This window comes from Ruditapes philippinarum, unplaced genomic scaffold (genome assembly GCF_026571515.1).
Source record: "Ruditapes philippinarum isolate M1 unplaced genomic scaffold, ASM2657151v2 ctg2564_1_1_1_1, whole genome shotgun sequence".
Classification (NCBI taxonomy): Eukaryota; Metazoa; Mollusca; class Bivalvia; order Venerida; family Veneridae; genus Ruditapes; species Ruditapes philippinarum.
Window position 1 is genome coordinate 18,404 of NW_026863521.1, and position 22,749 is coordinate 41,152.

At 30.8% G+C, this 22,749-nt stretch overlaps 1 protein-coding gene across 1 annotated transcript in view; it reads left to right on the forward strand.

Annotated features, from left to right (window-relative positions):
- Positions 1-672: 672 nt before the first annotated feature.
- Positions 673-22,749, forward strand: part of LOC132722293 (uncharacterized) — a gene marked incomplete at its 3' end in the record, with an annotated part of 74,963 nt that continues 52,886 nt past the window's right edge. The window contains exons 1-4 of the mRNA XM_060706763.1: positions 673-783; positions 1,943-1,998; positions 2,339-2,554; positions 8,038-8,166. Coding sequence (XP_060562746.1) covers positions 1,944-1,998; positions 2,339-2,554; positions 8,038-8,166 — 400 coding nt within the window. The remainder of the gene's footprint in view (positions 784-1,942; positions 1,999-2,338; positions 2,555-8,037; positions 8,167-22,749) is intronic.

Consider the following 22,749-nt stretch of genomic DNA (forward strand, 5'->3'; position numbering starts at 1 on the left):
TCGTAAGTAAAGTTATCTGAAGTAAACACTTTTAGCTTGACGTTTTAGTTTAATCATCGACTATGACACTTAAATACATCTATCAGTCGTATCATTATTTGTAGCTTACAAGATAAAACTTATGCAGGAAGCACTCTTTTATATGTCTAAGGGCTATATCAATGTGTATTGTTCTTATTTGGCTTGTCTGCATCGTTGTCGGGACAAAACAGAAACTAGACAAATTGACAAACTGCACAGATGGTTTAATACATGTACTGTAATAAACAAGAGTATTAACTTCAATATCAGTGCGTCTAGTACAGAGATTGACTCAAAACTTTACCACTTCTCTGAGTTTAAATTTCATGTACATTTATTTACAAAAATATCTAGTAAAATGTTCATTTATATCATATGTAAAATGCATTGTGAATGTACTGATCTTACAGTGAATTTATTTTTACGTTATATGCAACTATTCTTCTTTTTCTATATAAAACGGATTTGTCTTAATACATAGAAATAAACTGACACGTATCTTCTTGTTGTGTACCGTTCCTCCATCTTCCAAAAATATTTTTGTAAATAAATCTGCACCGTTTCACGTATCCGACAGTTTGTTTACAGAGCGAATTAAAAAAATATGATTGGTAGAATAGAATAAATATATTACCATTCTAACATATAAAGCGAAAGTCCTCCAATTTCTTATCATTAAAGAGCGTATGATTTAATTCGGTTTTATTTGCATTTGAAAACACTGTTGAAAATGGTTTGAAGAGTTTGTTTTAATCAGAGAAGGTAAACTAGTTAAACATTTTATTGAAATTGACTTTTAATGAATATTTGCTGCTGTCTATAAATAAAATATTTATGTAAATAAATTGTACCCATTTACTGCACTTTAATATTGCTTACGGACAAGTTCAACAATCTACAATTCAGATTTATTTTATCATACTTCTAATATATAAGTAAGTAATCGTCAATTTCTTATATACTTTCAAATTATCAAATTTCTGAAAATTGCTTGTTTATGATCTTTTAGGTAAATACTTGGATTTGATGTTAAAATCTCACATTGAATTCTCTTCATGTTATTATATTTAAAGGCATTATATACGACCGTATTTCTATTTAAATGAAATATTTCTGAGCAACATAAGTAGTTATCATAATTCATTACATGTTCATATAGTAAATAAGACTACTTTGCTTTTCTTACGTATACTTTCAATTAAATCTCATTGGATACTCGTGTATTGACATTAAAACATTTTAGAGGTTTTTTTATCTGAAACAGAATATAGAACCATTGAAATAATGCTCTGCATTATAAAAATGATGAAGCAAATCCTGTGCCTGCTTTTGGTGGCGGGAATGTGCATAATTATGTTCACCTTGATAGTTCTAAGTTTTTCGAGCCTTGAATTCTTTATTTGTTTCTTCACTGCATCTCTTTAAGCTTTTTAAGAATGAACTTGACTTCTGCAAGAACGATCCATTTTTTAAAGATTTACATGATTTGGCAAGGGTTATATAAGAAAAGTAAAAATGTGTAGGAAACATTATTACTTACAACTTGTACGGAAATAATATATAAATTAGGATTCGAACTAAAGCCCATGTAAACAATAACTGACACGACATTCTCATTGTCAAAATAACAAAATAACTGTTCGTCATTTTTAAATTTTAAAGCGTTGCTGTCATTTCGTCTTTTCTTTAAATTATAATTTCTCATGCGACTACATCGTTTTCATGAACAATTCCTTGAATAAATTGTATGTATTTTCAAAATCTATATTATTTGCCTAGTTAGACTTGAAGAGAGAATTAATGAATCTCTTTACTTCGTTCAAAATCATCAAAAGAAAACGGCTAATTATACACCCAACACTATTCCAAATATATATATAAGTATCTATGATAAATAAAAAGATGTGTAATTTTTATTCAGAATGTTGGTTCAATTGTTGCAAATATTGCTATTATTGCTGCATTTTGAGAATGTTGGTAAGTAGATCTTAAAAATGTTAATGTCTGAAAATGTAAAAGAACGTATTTCTTATATATTAATTACAGGCACATTTGTTCTCTTGACTTTTCTGTAAAATTATTTTCTGTCCATTCTTAGTTCCTACAGGTATAGCATTTGTAATAGAAAATATTATCAATCACTTTCCAAAAACATATTGAATAAAAATCCAAAATTACATAGCTATAGTTATATTTTTAATGTACTCATTTTAAATTAATTAAACATATTTATATGAAATCAAGGTCATACTATTCAATTTTAAAATGTAATTTTTCAAACTTTTTATTTTATTTTTCCTATGATTTTAAAAATCAGATATGTGTAAAGCAAACACATACCCACACTGTAAGAGTTGGGGCAGTTGTTCAAAGCCATGTGGAGGAGGAACTCGCAAGCGGGTGTGTGAATCGTGTTATTTTTATATAGACAAAGATTTTTATGAAGACTGTAACGAGCATTGCAACTACAATCATCCTTATTATTCCGGAAGATGCCATTGTCCGGCATGGAGAAATGGCGAGTGCTGTGAAAGTAAGAAAGAAACATATCCATACAAAACAATTTGTTTTCAGAATGATGATAAGAGATAAGAAAAACAGCATCCATTTTGGTCATAATGTATCCACATAACAGCCTTGTCTATGTACTATAACCATTATAATGTGGTTATGAATGGCTGTGTTCATTGTGCATATCTTGACTTTAGTTTACTTTTTATCATTATTTTGATTTCGCGAAAAGTGGTGTACATCACTTGACCTTTACCCTTTTTACGTGAATTATACATTAAATTGTTGTATATTTTTTCTGTTTTGTTATAGATGACATGCATTCATTAAAAATTCTTTATTTTTCACATTTTTTCATGGTATACATGTTATGTAATATAAATAATAAGCATACCTTTTAGCTCGTTTTTTGAGGCAAAAAGATAAAAGTTTCAAAGTTTCAAAGTTTTATTCATATCAAACCAGAAGGTCAACGACCCATGTGGCAAAATGCACAGTACAAATTACAAATATGGCAATTTACATACTAGCATATAAGACCTGCATAAATAATATTAACGAACATATTTCCGTTTCAGTGTACGTAACAGTAAACAAAACTTATTTAGCAAAAGGTATAGAGTTTTGCATATATAACAGTTTATATAATTACAAACATATAGAAATGAAAACTGGTGACAGATATGAATATAAACTGTCCAAAATACATAGATAACTAAGTGATATATGCAGTTTACCGAAAATAAAGCATATTACGATTTTAGTATTTCTGGTAACAATGATTCGCTGAATGAGTAAGATAATATATTATCTGAGAATACCATATTTGTCAGCCTTGTCCGAAAAACGAAGGCAACAAGATTGACATATGGTAAAACAAATAGTTGCTTAGAAATATCGTGTATACACTAAAATAAAAGATATATTTACTAATTTCATTTTACAATTACTTAAGTTGCACAGTTGACAAAGTTTACTGCACCTTAATTACCTTAATAACGTTGAATGAAAATAGTGTTGTTCCTAACATTTAAAGCTTTTTCAATATAACATGCAATACGTTTTATAATAGTATCATTATCAGAGTTCATAAGAGCAATAAATTTTATCATATTTGGGTGTCTCCAATAATATGGCGATATAAACTGCTTTCTGAGGTTAATATATCTATTACATTGTAAAACAAAGTGAAACTCGTCCTCTAAAACATTACATTCAGAACATTTGCGATCATCATAAGGAATAGCCCTTGGCTGGTGCCATCTACCTGTTTCAACATATAAACTTTGTGATGACATACGTAATCGTGACAAGGATATACGAAACTTTCTAAAATCTAAAATATTTAAGTACGGTTGAAAGCAAAAATTGGTAATGTTTCTAAAAAAGATTGCTCTAGTGGAATTGTTTAGTCTATCATTCCATTTTTGAACAAACTGGTCTTTTATTCTTTGTTTGACATTTAACAAAAACAGATCAACATGACCAACTGTTTGAAATATCCATGCGTCTATGAAACCCAATTCACAAAGTAAGTTTTTAACTAACGAACACCAGTTTCTCCTATTAGAATAATAAACAACATCATTATATAACATATATACTTTTTTAACATATTTGTGATCTGACATATACAAAATTTGTATCCAATATTTAATAATGTTATAAAGTCTTATGTTTTGTAACGACATGCGACCTAATTCTCCATAAACAAAATCATTTTGAGTTGATTTCTTTACACCCAATAAACGTTTACAAAATTGTGTGTGAACTCTCTCAATGGTAGCACCGGGGTGAAATCCCCAGACCTCAGAACAATAATTAAAAATAGGTAGGACTAACTTATCAAATAATTCTAATCTATGTTTTACAGATACATCAGTAAATTTATATAAATATTTGTTCATTTTAAATATTGCCTTTAACCCTTGGCCAGCTAAAGTATTTTGTGCATCAGCAAAACAACCAGATGTCGTAAATACGATACCTAGATATACAAAACGATTAACGATCTCAATGTTATTTTCACCATATTTAAACTGCAAATTTGCTCGAAGGCGCCCACCTTTTCTAAATATGAGTATTTTAGTCTTTGATGCATTTACTAACAACTTCCATCTATTACAGTAATCATATAGTAAGTCTAAACTAGATTGCAAATCTTTTTCACTATCAGCAAATATAACAATATCATCTGCATATAAAATAAGGAACATTTTAAAGGTATCTACACTAATGCCATCAAGGTTACTATGAACAAAAATGTCTTCAATATCATTTAAGAACATAGAAAATAAAAATGGGGATAAACATTCCCCTTGTCTCACACCTAAGATACATTCAAAACTATCACTTAATTGATTTAAATATTTTACCCTAGATTTAACACTTTGATACATCGAACGCATTTTATTTAAAATATTTCCCCTAATACCTAATTTTATAAGTTTTGTCCAAAGGCAGTCCCTACTTACATAATCAAAAGCTTTTCTGAAATCTATAAAAGCACAAAATAATTTTCTTCCACTATTTATGACATGATTAATAAGCCCATGAAGTACAAAAAACATTGTCTGTTGTACCCATTCCTGTTCGAAACCCCGCTTGGGCCTCAATGTAAACTCCATAATTTTCAGCCCATGTACACAGACGATTATTGAGTACCCTAGTAAATAATTTACCTAAAGTGCTTAAAAGCGTAATCCCTCTATAATTAGTAACGCCATTTAATGAACCTTTCTTGTGTAATGGCACCACAAAACCCTCAGACCAACTATCTGGAAAATAACCCAACTCATAAATTCTATTGAACAGAGACAATATAAAAGGCATTAAATGTATCCTTACCATGTATAAAAAATTCGTTCAAATATAAATCAGGACCTCCACTTTTATTTGAGTTTAATTGTTTAACTGATTTAATTAGCTCCTCTAAATTAAAAGGTACGTTCAATTCATCGAACATCAAACAAAAATCGTTATATTCATAACGTTCCATAAAATGAATAATATCTTCATCTGGCACAAAAAATCTATCTTCAGGATTATTAACAGATTTAAAATAGCGTTCAAAATCATTCATAGGTACATTTGAATTACTAACTCCAGATTTTTCCTTCAACATGTTCCAGTATAACTTAGCATTTTTCAACCTAGCATTGACTAACAAATCTGTTTTTTGTTTATCATAATTAAATCTAGCTTTACGTATACAACATTTGTAATCAGAACGTTTTGAAACAAGATTTTGCCTGTTTATATCAGTTTTATCTAATCTATACATATTTAAGGCATTGTAAAATAATTTTCTTTTATCATCACATTCAATGGTATACCATTTGTTATTAAAATTTGAACGAGTATTTTCCCTTGCATTATTTCCAATAATACATTTAAATAAAGGCGACGCAACTCCGTCAATAATACATCCCAACTGGTTGATACATTGATCGATATCTGAATTACAATTTTCAATATCAACATTCAATTGAAAATTATTCAACTGTTCTAATGTACTACTTTCAGCTAATCTAGATTTATACAATAACGTGTTTTCCTTTTTCCACGCATATTTGGTGCTAACATGTTCATAGATTACTCATTTCCATTAGTATATGGTGTATAAGTAGGGACATTGAAAACAAATTAAAATCTATCAGTGCATGGTCAGACAATAAGTTAGGATCACTGATATTAAAATATTCAATATATTCAAATAAGTTCGGTGTACTACACACATAATCAACAAGTGAATTTCCATTTGAAGTAATACAAGTAAATTTTCCAACATTTTTGTCATTATCAAAACGACCATTTAAAATTCTAATACCCGTTTGTTTGCATAAGTCGAAAAGCATAGTGCCATAGTCATTTAAATGTCCCTTATCTTGTGATACCCTTGGTAAATAATTATCAATACAATATTCATCAGGTAATATATCAATATTAGAAAAATTATCATCTACAACAAAGTCTGCACTGTCAGATGTGCGTGAGTTCATATCACCACATAACACAATGTTTAAATTTCCCTCATACTTTAAATCTAATTCAACAAGCTTATCTAAAAGTCTATCATATGTGTGTGTGTGTATCCATTAATGGAGCCCTAGTACTATTTTTGGGGATAACATATAAAAGACAAATCAATAAATCATCCTCAAGACCCAACTTATCTTTACTTATCTTTATACAGACTATATCATCATTGCTAGTAAACACCATCATGTCACTTGTGACAAATGTATTACGTACGTAAACCATAACACCACCAGACGACCTATGCGCATTTGGGTGAATATCAGTTCTATTTACAGAAAAAAGTTCAAAATTTTCAACGTTATAGTTAAACATGCTATTTCCCCATGTTTCTGTAAGAAGCACCAAATCATTAGAACTGAACACTTGTTGTAACTCCGGAGAGTCTAATTTATTTGTTCGTTTTGTGATAAGACCCTGAATGTTCAACAGAGCACAACGTAGCTTCACCTTCTGGTTGTCGTATGCCTAGTGGTCTATTTGCGCTTCCGTAGTTGAAACTCCGTCGTCATTTACCAGCCTATTATCAAGGTCACTAGACTGTAACACAGGTGTAGAGTGTCTATTTTTAGACTTGGATTTTCCCACACGCGATGCACTAACACTTTGTTCTCGCCGGTTGTACGGTTTTGATGATTGTGTGCGCTTATCAGCCCGTGAAGTTGATCGAACTGTCTTAGAAACTGACCGCCCACGCACTGGTGATTTAGCTGTGTTGACATGATTTTGTAATGTGTAAGTTTCAGTGGATTTTACATGTGTTTCCTCTAAAAGAGAGTCATTTTGATTATGCACATTATTACGTTAAGCTATTACATTTGCTGACGTATCGTCGTCTTTGCAGTTGTCGTGTACGTCGTGCAAAACCATTACTCAAACAAATGATCTAGATGTAATTCTTTTTGTGAGTTTTGCTCCTTTTCAACATAGAATTATTGTCAAAATTGCCTTATAGATTGAATGATTTGTGAACAATAAAAGAAAGCAACTTATAATACTTGACAAGGCGCAGTTGTTAGAAAATAGACATTATTTTGAAAGCTTTTAATTTGATTAAGTTTTGCTCCTTTTTAAACTTAGACTTTTTGTCAAGTTGCGTATTAATTGAATGACAAAATTATGATATCAACGTGAAAGTGGGGACACTTGATGATCAATGCACCGCGCAGTTGTAAAACAAAGGGCATTGTCCTAAAAGCAATTTAAAATAGTTTTGCCCATTTGTAACTTAGTTATTGTCAAAATTTAATATTTATAAGAATGATTTTAAAAGAATGTACTAAGGTATCAATAAAATAATAGCATACTTTTAGTCATGACAAGACACAGTTGGTAGACCAAGGACATTTTTTGGAAATCAAAACTTATAGGAATACGCTCATTTTCAAACCTTTAATATTTATAAAAAGACAAGACAAGCGCTAACATCTCACGTGGTGCATTCTTCATTTGGTTATTTTTATTTAGATTGCAGACATATTTATATCGCTCACTGTAAATCTGGTCAGCAGATGTGCGGAGAAAACCCCGACAATATCAAATGTACACAATGCAATGATCCGTACTACCCTGCCGGATACGGAAATGGTTGTAGAGGTAATAACTTCTTTATTGATAACATTCTTCTAAAATATAGTTGTATCAATTTCTTTCACACTGCTGAAATTGAAAGTTCTTGGTGTACTAAGATGAAAATATTTTAGTTTTTCTTAAATTCAAATTATGTTTTTCTTGCTAGTGTTATAGTTATGTAGATTTTCTTCTGTAAATGTCAAAAGACTTATATCAGTTGGGGCATAAAGAGGAAGTCATTGAAATATTTGTCAAATGTATTTACATTTGATAAAGAATTGCAAATTTAATCTACTTTTAAGTTAAACTGGATCAGTTTTATCAGAAAACATAAGGATGTATACTTTAGAGATAAAAAGGAATATTAATTGAATATCACACAAAGAACCCTTTAACTATTCAATAAGACTTTTGAAAGATTCGCACTTAAATTTTAAAGTCACATGTAAACAAATGTTCTTTTGACAAATAATACACGTAAAGAATATAATTTATTATTATACATTTCTTTACATTTTCCAAGAGCGAATAACATTAAAGTTATTGAATTTATAATGTTAAACATTTAGCAAATTATTCAGTCAATTTAAAAGCAATAAATCGTCTCGCTGATATTTATCAAACCCTCCTTGTACACTGTATTTTAATGAACTGTTATAGGTATTTTGTACCGGACCTATTTGTATTCCGTTTTCTGTCTAATAATGTATTTATACACCTAACAAACACATCTAAAAGTACTTTGGACAATCTTTTTTCATTTTAAAGGAAACGTGAGATTTTTTTTTGTGAAGCTATGCAATTAGTTTGGTAAATATGCACATGAAAGCAAAGTATGATAAAGGACATGATATCTATATGAATAAACATTTTATGTATTTACAAAGGAGAGAAAGCGTATAGAGATATTTTAAGGCGCAACCCATCAAGTTGAAAACTAATATTTAAACGTTGTAAGGTAGCATATGAACGGCTGAGTACATTCGAATTCATTTTCTCTTATAGCCTGATATCACAGGTATAATTGGCCTTTCTGATGAATTATTTCCAATTAAATATACACAAGGTATCTTTCTAGAATGTAAGCGATGAAGCATAATCAAGAGTGAACAGAAATTGTTTTGTACATTTATTGTTACTACATAATTTATCTTAAAGTAAATAAAATATAGCAAAAAAACGGATGCCCGTATTCAAGCGACCGTGAACAGTGGAGAAAATTGAAAACGTTTTTGATAAAAACAGACATCGTACAGTGCGCAGTATCTCAGAAGTGTTGTACACTGTGAATTTAAATAGACAATATGTGTATATACATCGTAAAGAAAGGTGTTAGGAAATCAAAAGTGAATCTCTCAGAAAGAATAGATTCAATTTGAAAAGTTTAAAAATTGACATACGTTCAAATAACAAAATTATGACGTTGGAGCGTGGATCGCATTTGTAGTCGTACAATCTGTTCTGTGTAATCAAATTAAAAGATATCATGTTGATTTTTCACATATTCACTCAGTAATAGGGAAATAAGTTACGATAAATTAAATTAACCCCGTTGAGTATTTGTACTTTAACGCATGACTTATTCGGACATCCCTCGAATAATATTGAATAAATAAGTTCACTCTGGTGAATTTATCGGATATGCAATAAAGCATGACGCAATTTACAGATATTGTCCAACAACATTGACCTGGCACTCTTGCATTTGACCCTGTAGTCGGTATATTCCGTAAACGTTACGATTTACTTGTAAATCGATATGAATGTAAATACCCAATTGTTAAAATGGTGTTTATGAAAATTCCCTCTTAGCGCAGTTGGTAAAGAGTTTTCACTTGTAGACGTAGACTGGTAGGTTCGAATCCTATTTCAGCGATTTATTTTTTATTTTTATTTTGAAATTGCTATTCTCTTTAAACTATCGAAAACCTTTTTATTGTGTGTACTATCTATGTAGAATATTTAATAACTGCCTTTATAGCATGTATGCGCTTAAGCATATACGATTGCATAATGTCACAAAAAGAACCGTTGATGTTGAAAGATACTGTAATGATATAAAAGACAAAAATAAAAGACACAATTGTGCATGAAAACACCACTTAAAAGGTATTCTAAAACCATGTGTAGTAAAACGATTTCAAATTAATTCTTGCAATTAAATTTAAAAAAAAAATCATAACGTGATGTTGGTTAGGTGTCGAACCAGAGACCTTCAGTTCGGTAGTTCGACATCTATACCAATACACCAAACCTCACTGACGGGTGAAGTTAGCAAAACTATCGATATATTCGATAGGTAATAGTCAATGTTTATTCATATGACCTTTCCGAAAATTAATGAAGTGCCAGGTCAATATTGTTGGACAATAGAACAAATCAATTTGTGTATAAATAAACTTCCATACAAAACACACTAAACAATGTTTATCTTAAGCTAAGCCTGTTTGGTCTTGCTATCGTCCATGTACAGAACACGTCGGTGTAAGAAAAATCACAAATACATTCAGGTGCCAATGTATGCACGACAGGTTAACATGTGCATTTGATTTGTGCTAAAATGAATATGGTATTCTTAATTCTCTTCATTGCATTTATCCTTATTGAGTTTACACCAACTGATGTCGGAGCAAGATGCGTGGGGGATCCTGGAATATGTAACTTTTCACCCTGGGAATCATGATCACAATGTAGTATGACTTGTGATGGTGGAAGACAATGGCGATTTAGACCTTATTGCTGTAAATCAAGCTTAGCAAGTCTGCTTGTTTAGGGGATTGCGAATTAAACATGGACAATTATCAAAAGTCTAGTTATGATTATCGATCTTGTAATACATTTTGCTATAACAGTGGCTACATGAATAGGGATAATTTTTGCACATGCAGTAATACATTCTATGGAACGTGTTGTGAGAACCGTAAGTATATAGAACCTTATTTTAAATCCATCCGACGTACAGTTAAATCTTGAGAGGCTTTATCGTCAGCATATCATATTGATCTTTATCTATGTCTATTATGAATAAAGTTCTTCGATGAGTTAGCCAAAAGTAGAACTATAATAATTTAAATTATTTTTGTAATCTAACGTTATCATTTATGACTTCGTATAACGATTGCATGAACAACATGAGGGATAAAAATATAGTTTGTAACAAAAAACAGTGTGTGTAAAATCCATTGCCCAATATATACACGAAAGAAGGTAAGACTAGATCCTTAAATTTTGTTAATGGCAAAATCTTCTTGTATAATATGGCGAGTTTATTTTTCTTTCTAATCTGAAAAAAAACCTTGAAAATGAATAAGCTAAGGTTTGGGCAACTTGATAGGCTGGACAATGATCCCTGTTGACTTGGATATTAAATCGTCAAATGTATATGTCGCAATTAAACAGAGTTTCAAATTCTCGTCAGAAATCCTAGCAGTATGAAAAAGCTGTATCTAGTATCCGAATGTTATACACATAATTATCTGTTCCTCATCATTCCAATAAAGTAGCACACAAAATTCATAAATTAACTATTTGTCAAAAAACTGGTAAGTTTAAGCACTTTGTTTTTATATCGGTGATAATGTATAATCGTAGTGTTACTTTATAAAATATTTATGCTTATATTTAATTCAATCCGAAGGACAATATGGATTCAAGGGCCATTATCGTATACTGGCGAGCAGTAACCAAGTATTAACGTATTTAATACCTATGCCGAAAATTCGGTGTTTTAATCGTGGTTGTCGCCCTTTCTTAGTAACGCACAATTGTGAATGTAAACAATATGTTACTTAGTTTAACCCTCTGATTAACTAAGAAAACAAGATAACACAAAATGACGATGAGACAATGATGTTTTATTGTTGTTTATATTGACAAATGATATTTATATTTTTATTTTGTGAGAATGACGTTTAGTGCTAGTTTTTCATGATTTAAAACGGTTCTGATCGCTAATTAAGCTTTAAATGTCCCCAATCTTTCAAAGTCAAATATATAGAGAGAAAATGATCGGGGGGAATTTAAAGTGGTCGTTTAAGACAAAAGTCGCTCAATACACGTGGTCGCATGGGCAAGTTAGACTGTATAATAATTTAAATTATTTTTGTAATCTAACGTTATCATTTATGACTTCGTATAACGATTGCATGAACAACATGAGGGATAAAAATATAGTTTGTAACAAAAAACAGTGTGTGTAAAATCCATTGCCCAATATATACACGAAAGAATGTAAGACTAGATCCTTAAATTTTGTTAATGGCAAAATCTTCTTGTATAATATGGCGAGTTTATTTTTCTTTCTAATCTGAAAAAAAAACCTTGAAAATGAATAAGCTAAGGTTTGGGCAACTTGATAGGCTGGACAATGATCCCTGTTGACTTGGATATTAAATCGTGAAATGTGTATGTCGCAATTAAACAGAGTTTCAAATTCTCGTCAGAAATCCTAGCAGTATGAAAAAGCTGTATCTAGTATCCGAATGTTATACACATAATTATCTGTTCCTCATCATTCCAATAAAGTAGCACAAAAATTCATAAATTAACTATTTGTCAAAAAACTGGTAAGTTTAAGCACTTTGTTTTTATATCGGTGATAATGTATAATCGTAGTGTTACTTTATAAAATATTTATGCTTATATTTAATTCAATCCGAATGACAATATGGATTCAAGGGCCATTATCGTATACTGGCGAGCAGTAACCAAGTATTAACGTATTTAATACCTATGCCGAAAATTCGGTGTTTTAATCTTGGTTGTCGCCCTTTCTTAGTAACGCACAATTGTGAATGTAAACAAATATGTTACTTAGTTTAACCCTCTGATTAACTAAGAAAACAAGATAACACAAAATGACGATGAGACAATGATGTTTTGTTGTTGTTTATATTGACAAATGATATTTGTATTTTATTTTGTGAGAATGACGTTAAGTGCTAGTTTTTCATGATTTAAAACGGTTCTGATCGCTAATTTAGCTTTAAATGTCCCCAATCTTTTCAAAGTCTTCTCCCTTTGTTGCAAATTGCTCTTAAGATTTATCTGGAAATGTAGACAATGATATAGATTTGTATTAAATACTACACGACTAGATATATATTTTTTAGCGTTTTGCTGTGTATACAGTAGATCTACCGTACCGTCTATCTGAAGTTATTTTCGGAATTTCTTGGAATCATGTTTTGGCTTGGGCACAGTTATTGAATTTCTTTCTTGAGTTTATATATCTTCGATATATAGCTTTGATTGTGATAATTATGTCATATGAACATAAAATTGTGCGTGCGTGCAAGAGACTACAGTTCATATTCAATGACAGCAGCCTTCTTGAGAGACACTGAAGGTTGATAACGCTATTTTGCATGTGCGCCCATTCATTATCCCATTATAGAAAAATAATGCGGATAAGCAAGGCGGTCAAAATTGCATTCGATCTAAAACTTCCCATAATGTCCTTAGAATACCTCATTAATTTTACTATATATAATAGGTGTTAATTATTAGTTATGGCTGTTTTACAAGAAAGCGAGGCAAACGAGCTTGAGCTTAACAGAAATTTGCTAGGCATTTAATGTAATGTTCATTTATTATTTGTTACACTTATGGCTGTTCTGCAAATCAAACAATCTTATCCTTGACAGCAATTTGCCGGGCATTTAATACCTGCCATGTAATCTTGCTGGATATTTGTAACATTTATTTATGTTCTACAAAGCAAACAATCGGTTGTTCATTTGATACCATGCATTCCGCTTGTCCTCATTACTTTAACTTTATTACTTAATATATAATTAATATATATAAGATTCAATCAGTTAAACGGTTCTTATAGTAATGGCAATCTCTATTGTTTTTATTATAAGCTGTCAAAATAAATCTTTTTAATAGTTTAATGGATCATTCTTTTACAAAATTTAATTAATTAGGCTGAACTAAATATTTTATATTCTATAACGTCTCCTGTTAAAATTGTTTATTTCAAAAGGTTTACCCTTTGCAATTGTAGCAAATTATTTTTGATAAACGCTCTTTGATGTTTTGAATAGCAAATCACTTGTTTCACATCATTCTTTATCAGTTAAGTCCAAATATAAAAAAGTCGTTTATATTTATAAAAACCTATGTCGTTTATTCGAACAGATTGACAACTCTGAGCCCAGACTTCAATGTAACATTTAATTGGTTTGATTATACCAGGAACATTTACTTAGTTGATACCGTACGATAACTTTTTGACATTGCGTACATTTAATAAATCATTTGTACTAAAACTTCCTGGTAGAAATAGTAGTGGCTTTTGATTTTTTTATATTGATCTATCGGCTCTTTTTATCATTTTTTTTACATATTAGACAAAACTACGATCTCACAATGCTGCATTGTGATATTTTTAATATTGATTCAATTGAAATATAGAGAAAAATCAGAAAAAGTGATTCGTTATACAATTTTTTTAATGGCATGGGTATCGATGGGTATCGATGAAATATGTCAAGTAATATCACGTAAATTATGAAAAGATTTTTACACATGAAAAGATTTTTACACTTGTTGCTTACATGGCAACCATATTGATTAAATAAGCTTGAATTAAACGTATTGTGGAAGCTCGAGCTCTATGTTGTAACGTATTGGATGTAAGTTTGCGTTTAAAATGGCAGCATTAAGTTATGTGAATATTCTTGACATACGTATTAACCTATAATTAAAGTTAATATTTCAAATGTATCATTATATCTTATCGTCTATTTAAAACGAAGGACAACAAAAAATAAGTCATGCTGTATTTACAAATGGGCATTACTGTCAAATTTTAAATTTTGAAACTTTGAACTGAATGTTGATATTTATCAGAGTATGGAAGAAACTAGCAATGCAATATAGAAGTCAGTGCATTTTCAAATCGACGGGTGGTTACGGCTAGAACTTCAGAAATAGCGGGGAAATGTATTGTGACTGAGTTAAAGTTAATACCGTCTGTAATTCATTACGTCTGATTTATTTGCAGCTATGCAATTTGTTTAGCAGTTTAAGAATGATCACGTCACATCAAAGTATTGAATAATTCATTTATTCTTACAATACTATATAAAATATTGAAACAGACATGTATATATAAAAGTAAGTAATAAGTTTTTCCAAGTAGTAAGAAGTTGATATTAGATGGTAAAGATACCAAATGACTATTCCAGTGTTTCTTTGGGGTTTTTTGCAAGTAACGGTCTCTCAATAACGGTTTATCAATTATAAAAACACAACTGAGCTTCCAGCAGGTGACTGTTTCATCTCATAGGTTGATCGCATCGGTCGATTTTCTGGTAAAATTTGGGTTTTATCAATTCAAATTTACTTCCAAAATCCGGACATGAAAAGGTGTGAAGGAATATGATCATACTTGACTTGTGATTGTCTTTTACTATAAGAATCACAACCTGTTAAGTATGTCAAACACTTGATTATGGTGAAGTGTGAAAATTAAATGACAGTAGAATAATGGGATGAAAATCAAAGATTAAAGGTTAATAGCTGGTACTACATGAAATATACTATACTATGCTGTTGTATCAACAAATTTAGTTATAGATTACGAATATATTTAATAAAGTTATAAACTTTTTTTTAAAGTCCCATTTTTTGCAATTTTATGAATTTAATCAGCTTCATATATTTTTCATTATGTCTTTCTTAAACAATTGATGTTTAGTGTTTCTACTTATTCAGTTAATTCCGAACTTCTGAATTCCGGAAAATTCCAAATTCAAAACTTTTTGACTAGTCCAATAGGTGTTCGGTTTTCAGAAGTTACACTGTAGTAATAAATAATTTGGACATTTTGTATGGCCCTATTTGCAAACAACCGCTTATATACGGTCAAATAATCGGTCAGGAATATATAACGAATTTATATTACAGTTTAGTGAAAATAGTGAGATTTCTTCATAAATTGGCAGCAGTCGTGGTTACACAACTTTATAATACTGCATGTCTGTAATGCCGCTTTTCAATGGATAGTCGTGGCGTTTATAAAAGTTTCTATACTCGCCTAGCCTCGCCTCGGGTTATATTTCAAAAAACCCGTTCATATAGGGCAAAATAACTTGGCAAAAATCTTTACAACTAATAATTTAAACGTCACGATTATCCAATGACAAGCGACGTGACAAACGTGCAGTGTTAAAGAGTTTGCCAATATGTATGTTTTGTCCATAAGTATATATTCTGTTGTGTTTGGTGTTAAATTTTACATAAAATTACTTTAGACTTAAAAAAAAAGAATTTCATTTATAATTGTTTTTCAACAACGTATTGGCTAAGATGTGCTTAACCAATACAAATTAACTTCCATATGCGTGCAGTCTTATCATTTTGTATAATGATCCAAGGTTATCGGTATACAAATAATAAAAAGAGGATTAAAATTGACTGGTTTACATATAATTTCAGTTGTGGATATATGCAATTTAACATGCCATTTTCAACTTCACCATAATGAGGATAACAAACATCATTCATTTCGTCGTATTTATCGTGATAAATTATACATTTATTAATGTCGAAGCTGGTTGCTCCGGGGTGTAAGCAGGTGTAATTGGACACCCTGGGAGCCATGGTCAGACTGTAGTGTGACATGTGGTGGGGGGACTAGATGGCGTTATAGGCATTATTGTTGTAAATCAAGCTTAGAAAGTGACACAAATGCTTGTATGAAAGACTGCCATCATGACATGAGTTATTACTATAGATATTATTCTGAATCACAATCCTGCAACACATTTTGTTACAATGGTTATTACTCGAATAATGCTTGCCGATGTAGTGATACGTTCTATGGATCGTGTTGTGGAAAACGTAAGTTAAGAGAATATATTTATTTGTACCAACTACGTTGTCTTTTAATTTCTGCTGGAAGACAACTTTACAAATATGAGCCTGCTAGTTCATTTTCGAATACATTTTTAAATGAATATTTACTTAGATAGTACATTAGCTAGCTTACAAAACAATGACTTCTGTGCTACGTTTAACATAAAATTTGTTTTCTTATGTATTTTGCATTTTATGTTATTTGTACAAAGAAAGATGTTCAATTGTTTGTACATTTGCTAGAAGTATCAATATACATATATTTTCTGTAAGAAAATTTGTTAACAAACAAACTGAGTTCACATGAAATATGTATTTTATTCATAACCTAGCATTTAAATTAATTTTAGAAAAAACAAACGTTTGGAGGAATTTATATTTCGGCCGAAATCATATTTTTTACTTTCGAGTATGATCAAAAGCCGAGAAAACTGTGCAGTGTCAATTAAAAGGACATCATTTTAGGATACAGTAACATTAGAAAATGTAAAAAGGTCATTCATTTAAAGCATGTTGATATAATAAGTTCTTCAATAAAATATATATATAGATCTATATAGATCTTTGAAGGTTTGGGTTGACAACTATCTACAAAATAATGTGACCTAAAACTATCAAACAGTAATATATCCAAAAAAAAAAAAATGTATTGGCAAATACGATGTAGACGGATTTGATAGTGTGGCTATAACTTTATGGCTTCCTATACAATCGAACTAAAATAAATTCTGTATGAACCATTTATTTTTCTTCAGCCTGCCTTAAAATGTTTGAAAAATTATGTTCGATAAACACCATTTGATTCTTTTTTTTATGCGAAGCGATTCTAAAACAAATATATAATATACAGTCTTTATAGACTGAATTGTAGAATAATTGATAAGAAAAGAGTCATGTACTTAATTAAAAGCGCATATGTATTTTAGCAAAGGTAAACAATTTAAGCCGAGTTGTTGAGTGGTTGCTTTCAACAAGGAACATTTACTTAGTTGATATAATGATAACCTTATTACATTCTTAACGACCGGGATTTTACGCACGCGTAATATGGCTGAGAAGGAATGGCCGGCTGTGCACTGCATACTTTTAGAATAACCAAAGAATTGCTACGTAGACAAATGTCTGTTTAGATCTGCGCAGTTGTTGAAATTAAAGGGGAAGCATAACGACACGAAAATTTCATTACGTCGTACTAGTAGTACTCGTTTTTATGATTTGACATGACGGGTACCCTTTAGTCAATGTCGTATTGTGCCAGGAATCAAACACCATGTATCTTATTTATGCCTTGGACATTATTACGTTAATCCCAATTAAACGAATAATTAACAATAAAAAAACAAATAATAGCATATACATAGTATACATGTTTAAGTCATTAAAAGAACCATACCCTTTACCAAATCTAACAAAAAAAGACAACAAAAAACACTCACATATGTGACATCGCTAAACTATATTAAAGGTGGCTATTCAAGTTTTTGAAGCTGCACAACACTATCCAAATTATTTAAAAATGTAAAATACAAACTTTAAAATATATTCTTAAAATTTCTTCATCAACTAGTTTTTAAAAATAAACAAAAGGATAGATTGAAAAATTCAGATGTTTTATTACAAATCAATGTAACACCAATTCAACACCAATGTAAAACAGTTCATCTGTGGTGGTTGTGGTGTTGGTAGTTTTTACTCCGGATCACGGCAGTAAGCCACATTGAGTTTACTTTAGCACGCTTCCGCCACCGTTTCGCTCCTGGACCGGCTGTCCAAAAGTTTAGTAGTACTAGTTGCCTTCACTTTCGAAAGGAACAGCAGAGGTACAGTGCGAATGACCGTAGAAAGGATTTCATGATCAATCGCAACGAAATTGACTTGCGCCGTCCGCGACAGTCCAACGTTCTACCTATTGAACTTCCCCTTTATGTTTACCTTTGTTATTGATAGATGAAACGAGTTAAAGCATGATTTAATTTAAGCCCAATTCAACGATTTTAAATTTCGGAAAAATACAAACAGTTGCATAGTCCATTATTTGTATACGGAGATAAGAAAACATTGTATGTGCAACAAAGTAAGCAATTTTAAATTTATATACTTTTGTTTTAATTGACGACTCGCAAACTTAATTGTGTCATTCCGCAGTAAACTATGCGTCTTATTCAAAGTTCTAAAAGACTCGGCTCTTTTGCATCCGGATAAATGCACCTTATCACCAGTAATTATTCAACCATACGTCTTTTTAGTTATTGTTGTTTGTAATTACTTTATTGAAGTACGTTATGTGTGTGTATATAAACATTACATGTAATTAATTAATGTAATACATGTTTGACATGATGTTACAATGATCTAAGAGACAGTTAAATAGCGTATTTTATCTAGTTTAAATCAAATCATTTACAATAAACGGGAATAGTTTTACAGCAACTTATATTACATTCAAGACATAATAATACATAATTGTTAAACGGTACTTTACAACGTCTACAAAGCATTTATCTAGTTAATTGCACAGAACATTTTATACGTTATGAATAACATTTTCAAAATTCTTATCGTGGATCATCGGGCGAAACTTCAGATTATCGGCATGTTTTATACTGACGAGGAAAGTTTAGAGACATTGAAAGAAACATGTGTTTTTGTTTTTATATACCACATCCGTTTAGAGCTAGATGGTTTTCTTAATTTTCTTTTAACTAAAGGACTCTATCTTCACAGAAAATTTGGTTCCAGTTTCACCTTTATTTATAAATCTTTATAATGTCTGACTTATTTCTTGTATTGATATTGTTTTAGCTCATTGCTTTGTTATTCATGGGCTTATTCATTGTTATGAACTGAACGGCATTTTAAGGCTTCAATATTCAGTTGATGCTCCATTATATGCAAAGGCAAATGGAAAATAATAACTATAAAGCAATGTTATATGATATTAGAATATTCATGGGTAACCGCTGTCATTTTCATAGATCTTACTTGTTTTGTTCACCCTTTATTTCATGTTTCACCGCAAGTCACGATTTCATTCATGCAATTTCGAACAGAATTCATGTACCGTTAGAGCAATTGTGACGCAATTCGTACGCGCTTTCTCTCCTTTTGCCATCGGTAAAAAGGTGAGGTATCAATCAGGCGCTAACCTGACGTAAATTAAGAATGTTTTCCAAAATACGAGACAAATAATGTATAAATGTTTTATCTCATCCACTGTTTAGCGTGTGTAACTTTCATTTTTCGATAAAAACACGTAACTATCGACCTTTACGTTCTTTCTTGTTTATATGAAACCCAAAGGGAGGGATATAGACGCCGCTTTGTCTGTCCGCGTGTTTGCCGGAACATAACACTGAAACTACATGAGGTTTCAACAGTAAAATTGTAGGTAAATAAATCTCATTGAGTTAGTAAAATGAGCTCAAAGAAAAATGCGGTGCATAAGAATCGTAATGCTGCCTTACCTTATTATGGATAATTTGTAATTTTTCATTTTGACAATTTGGACTTTGTCCTATACACAATTCTGAAACCATAAGAGGCATCAATTAACAACTTATGAGGTAGGTAAATCTCATTTGGTAGATGTGCAGCACATCAAAGCATATGTCTTGCCTAATTTTTGAGTAATTACCTTTATTCATATTCAAATTTGAACATTGAAATCACAAGAGATATCACCAAGAAACTAAGTAGGTAGCAGAAGTGCATTGCAAAATAACAGTAACTCAGCAATGCCTATTTACGGACTAGTTGCCCTTTTACATACTTTGAACTTTGTCCGGGACATAAGTCTGAAACCACAAGAGGTATCAACAAAAAAACTGTGTAGGTATCTATCTTTCTGTTGAAGTGAAAGAAATCAAACAGTAACTCTACTTTGCATAATTTTGGGGTTACTGTCCCTTTCTCATTTCTACACTTTAAACTTTGTCTAAAAATTTAAATCTGAAACTACCAGAGACATCAACAAGAATCTAATTGTCCAAACCTATTCGGGAGCATCATCCGGTCCGACTGGCTGTCGTTTCCTTGTGCTTAAAGCTTTATTTACATGGTGAATTTCAAACACAATTATATGAAATGAAATAAAACAACTCTTTATAATCTCTCTGATTTTACCAATAAATATTTAATTTCGAGAGGCAAAAATCAACTAGGACACTTAATACCTTGTCAAGTGTTGTCAACAAAATGGTGTGTCGTTTTCAGTATTTGAGTTTACCATTTTTAACAAAACAGAATGAAACTTTATCAACTTACTAACAAAAACACAAGACCATCAAAAATTAGAGAAAGTAGAAAGAGAAGGGAGAGGGATTGTTGATTAACGTTATTTTTATTTAACGAAGAAAATAAAATTAAAAAAAAAAGAATATTGTAAGAAAAAAATCTAGAATGTAATAGGAAATTGATAAAAATACATGTATAATTGAAACTATATTTGCAAAAGACAACAAACTTATAGGTAAATCAAGTACCTTTTTTATTTATGCATGGTTCGTACTGCATATATCGGAGAATATAGCTTGAATGAGAAAAAAAATACCGAAAACACTAGTCAAATAGTAAAGTAATGTCAGTAAGGCTAATTTTTATTGTTTATTTAATGTTGAAAAGCAATTCAAAGTGGTGCAAATCCTAATTGACAAGTTCATAAAACAGCCTTAGGCGTGGAAAGTGCGGGAATTGCGCGATGTAAGTTGATTATTAAAGTCGTTCAACAACGACGCAATCGCTGCGCCAATAAAAGTGATTAAAGTTTTCTGTCATCATTGCGTTGTAGCATTTTTAATTGAATTAAAAGTATGTTTCACCTGAAATATGCCATTAAGAACAAAACACAACAATAAATACTAAACACATACACGGCTATGATATAGGCTTTATTCCCAGTATATCCAGTCAGCCATTTGTATGACGAAATAATAATAATGCAATTTTTTAATTGACGACAAGTTTATAGAAAGAAAACAGCTTCTGTAGAATATTTTCATTAAATAAGGGAAAAGACGCACGGACGGAAGATGATGCCAAAGAACAAAGGCTACCCGAACGTGGTGCTATCTAAAGTATTTTAGCTATATTTTCATAAATAATACGTTTTATACTCACACAGAGCTAACCTTTGGTGCAGACAACATTTTTATTCGTGTAAAAGTCAATTCAAATCGAAAGAAAATATATGCATTTTTATAATATCCAATATAAGATTTAAACGGTCTGACAAGTTGATTGTTGTTGCTACAGTCGTATCATTTTATATATCAGTGATCGTGATATTTTGCTCATATTTCCTTTATGCATTGATCTTGCAAAATTCATGTTGCGTCTAATGTGCCTTCGGCTGGTTCAGTACATGTGTTAGAACAAATGGAAATCGTGGACAGTTTGTTCCTGTATATTTGTGGTGGAGGAACCAGATATCAAACTCGTTCGATTTGTTGCGATAGTGATTATAATTTTGATGAATGTTTAGACGACTTGAGTATTCAAATGGCAGTTTACGTCAAGAAGTAAAATGTAATACATATTGTTTAAATGGAGGTCAATTTAAAATAGTCAGTGCCATTTTACGGGACGTGTTGTTATGGTTTATCATTTTATCAATTTTGCCATTTGGGAAATTGAAATTAATTTTACATCTCATTTTGTTCTTTTAATCTTATACACTTGATTTTATATACATTATATTGTTTTATGACTATACGGCAATAATGAATGTAAATGTTGTAAGCA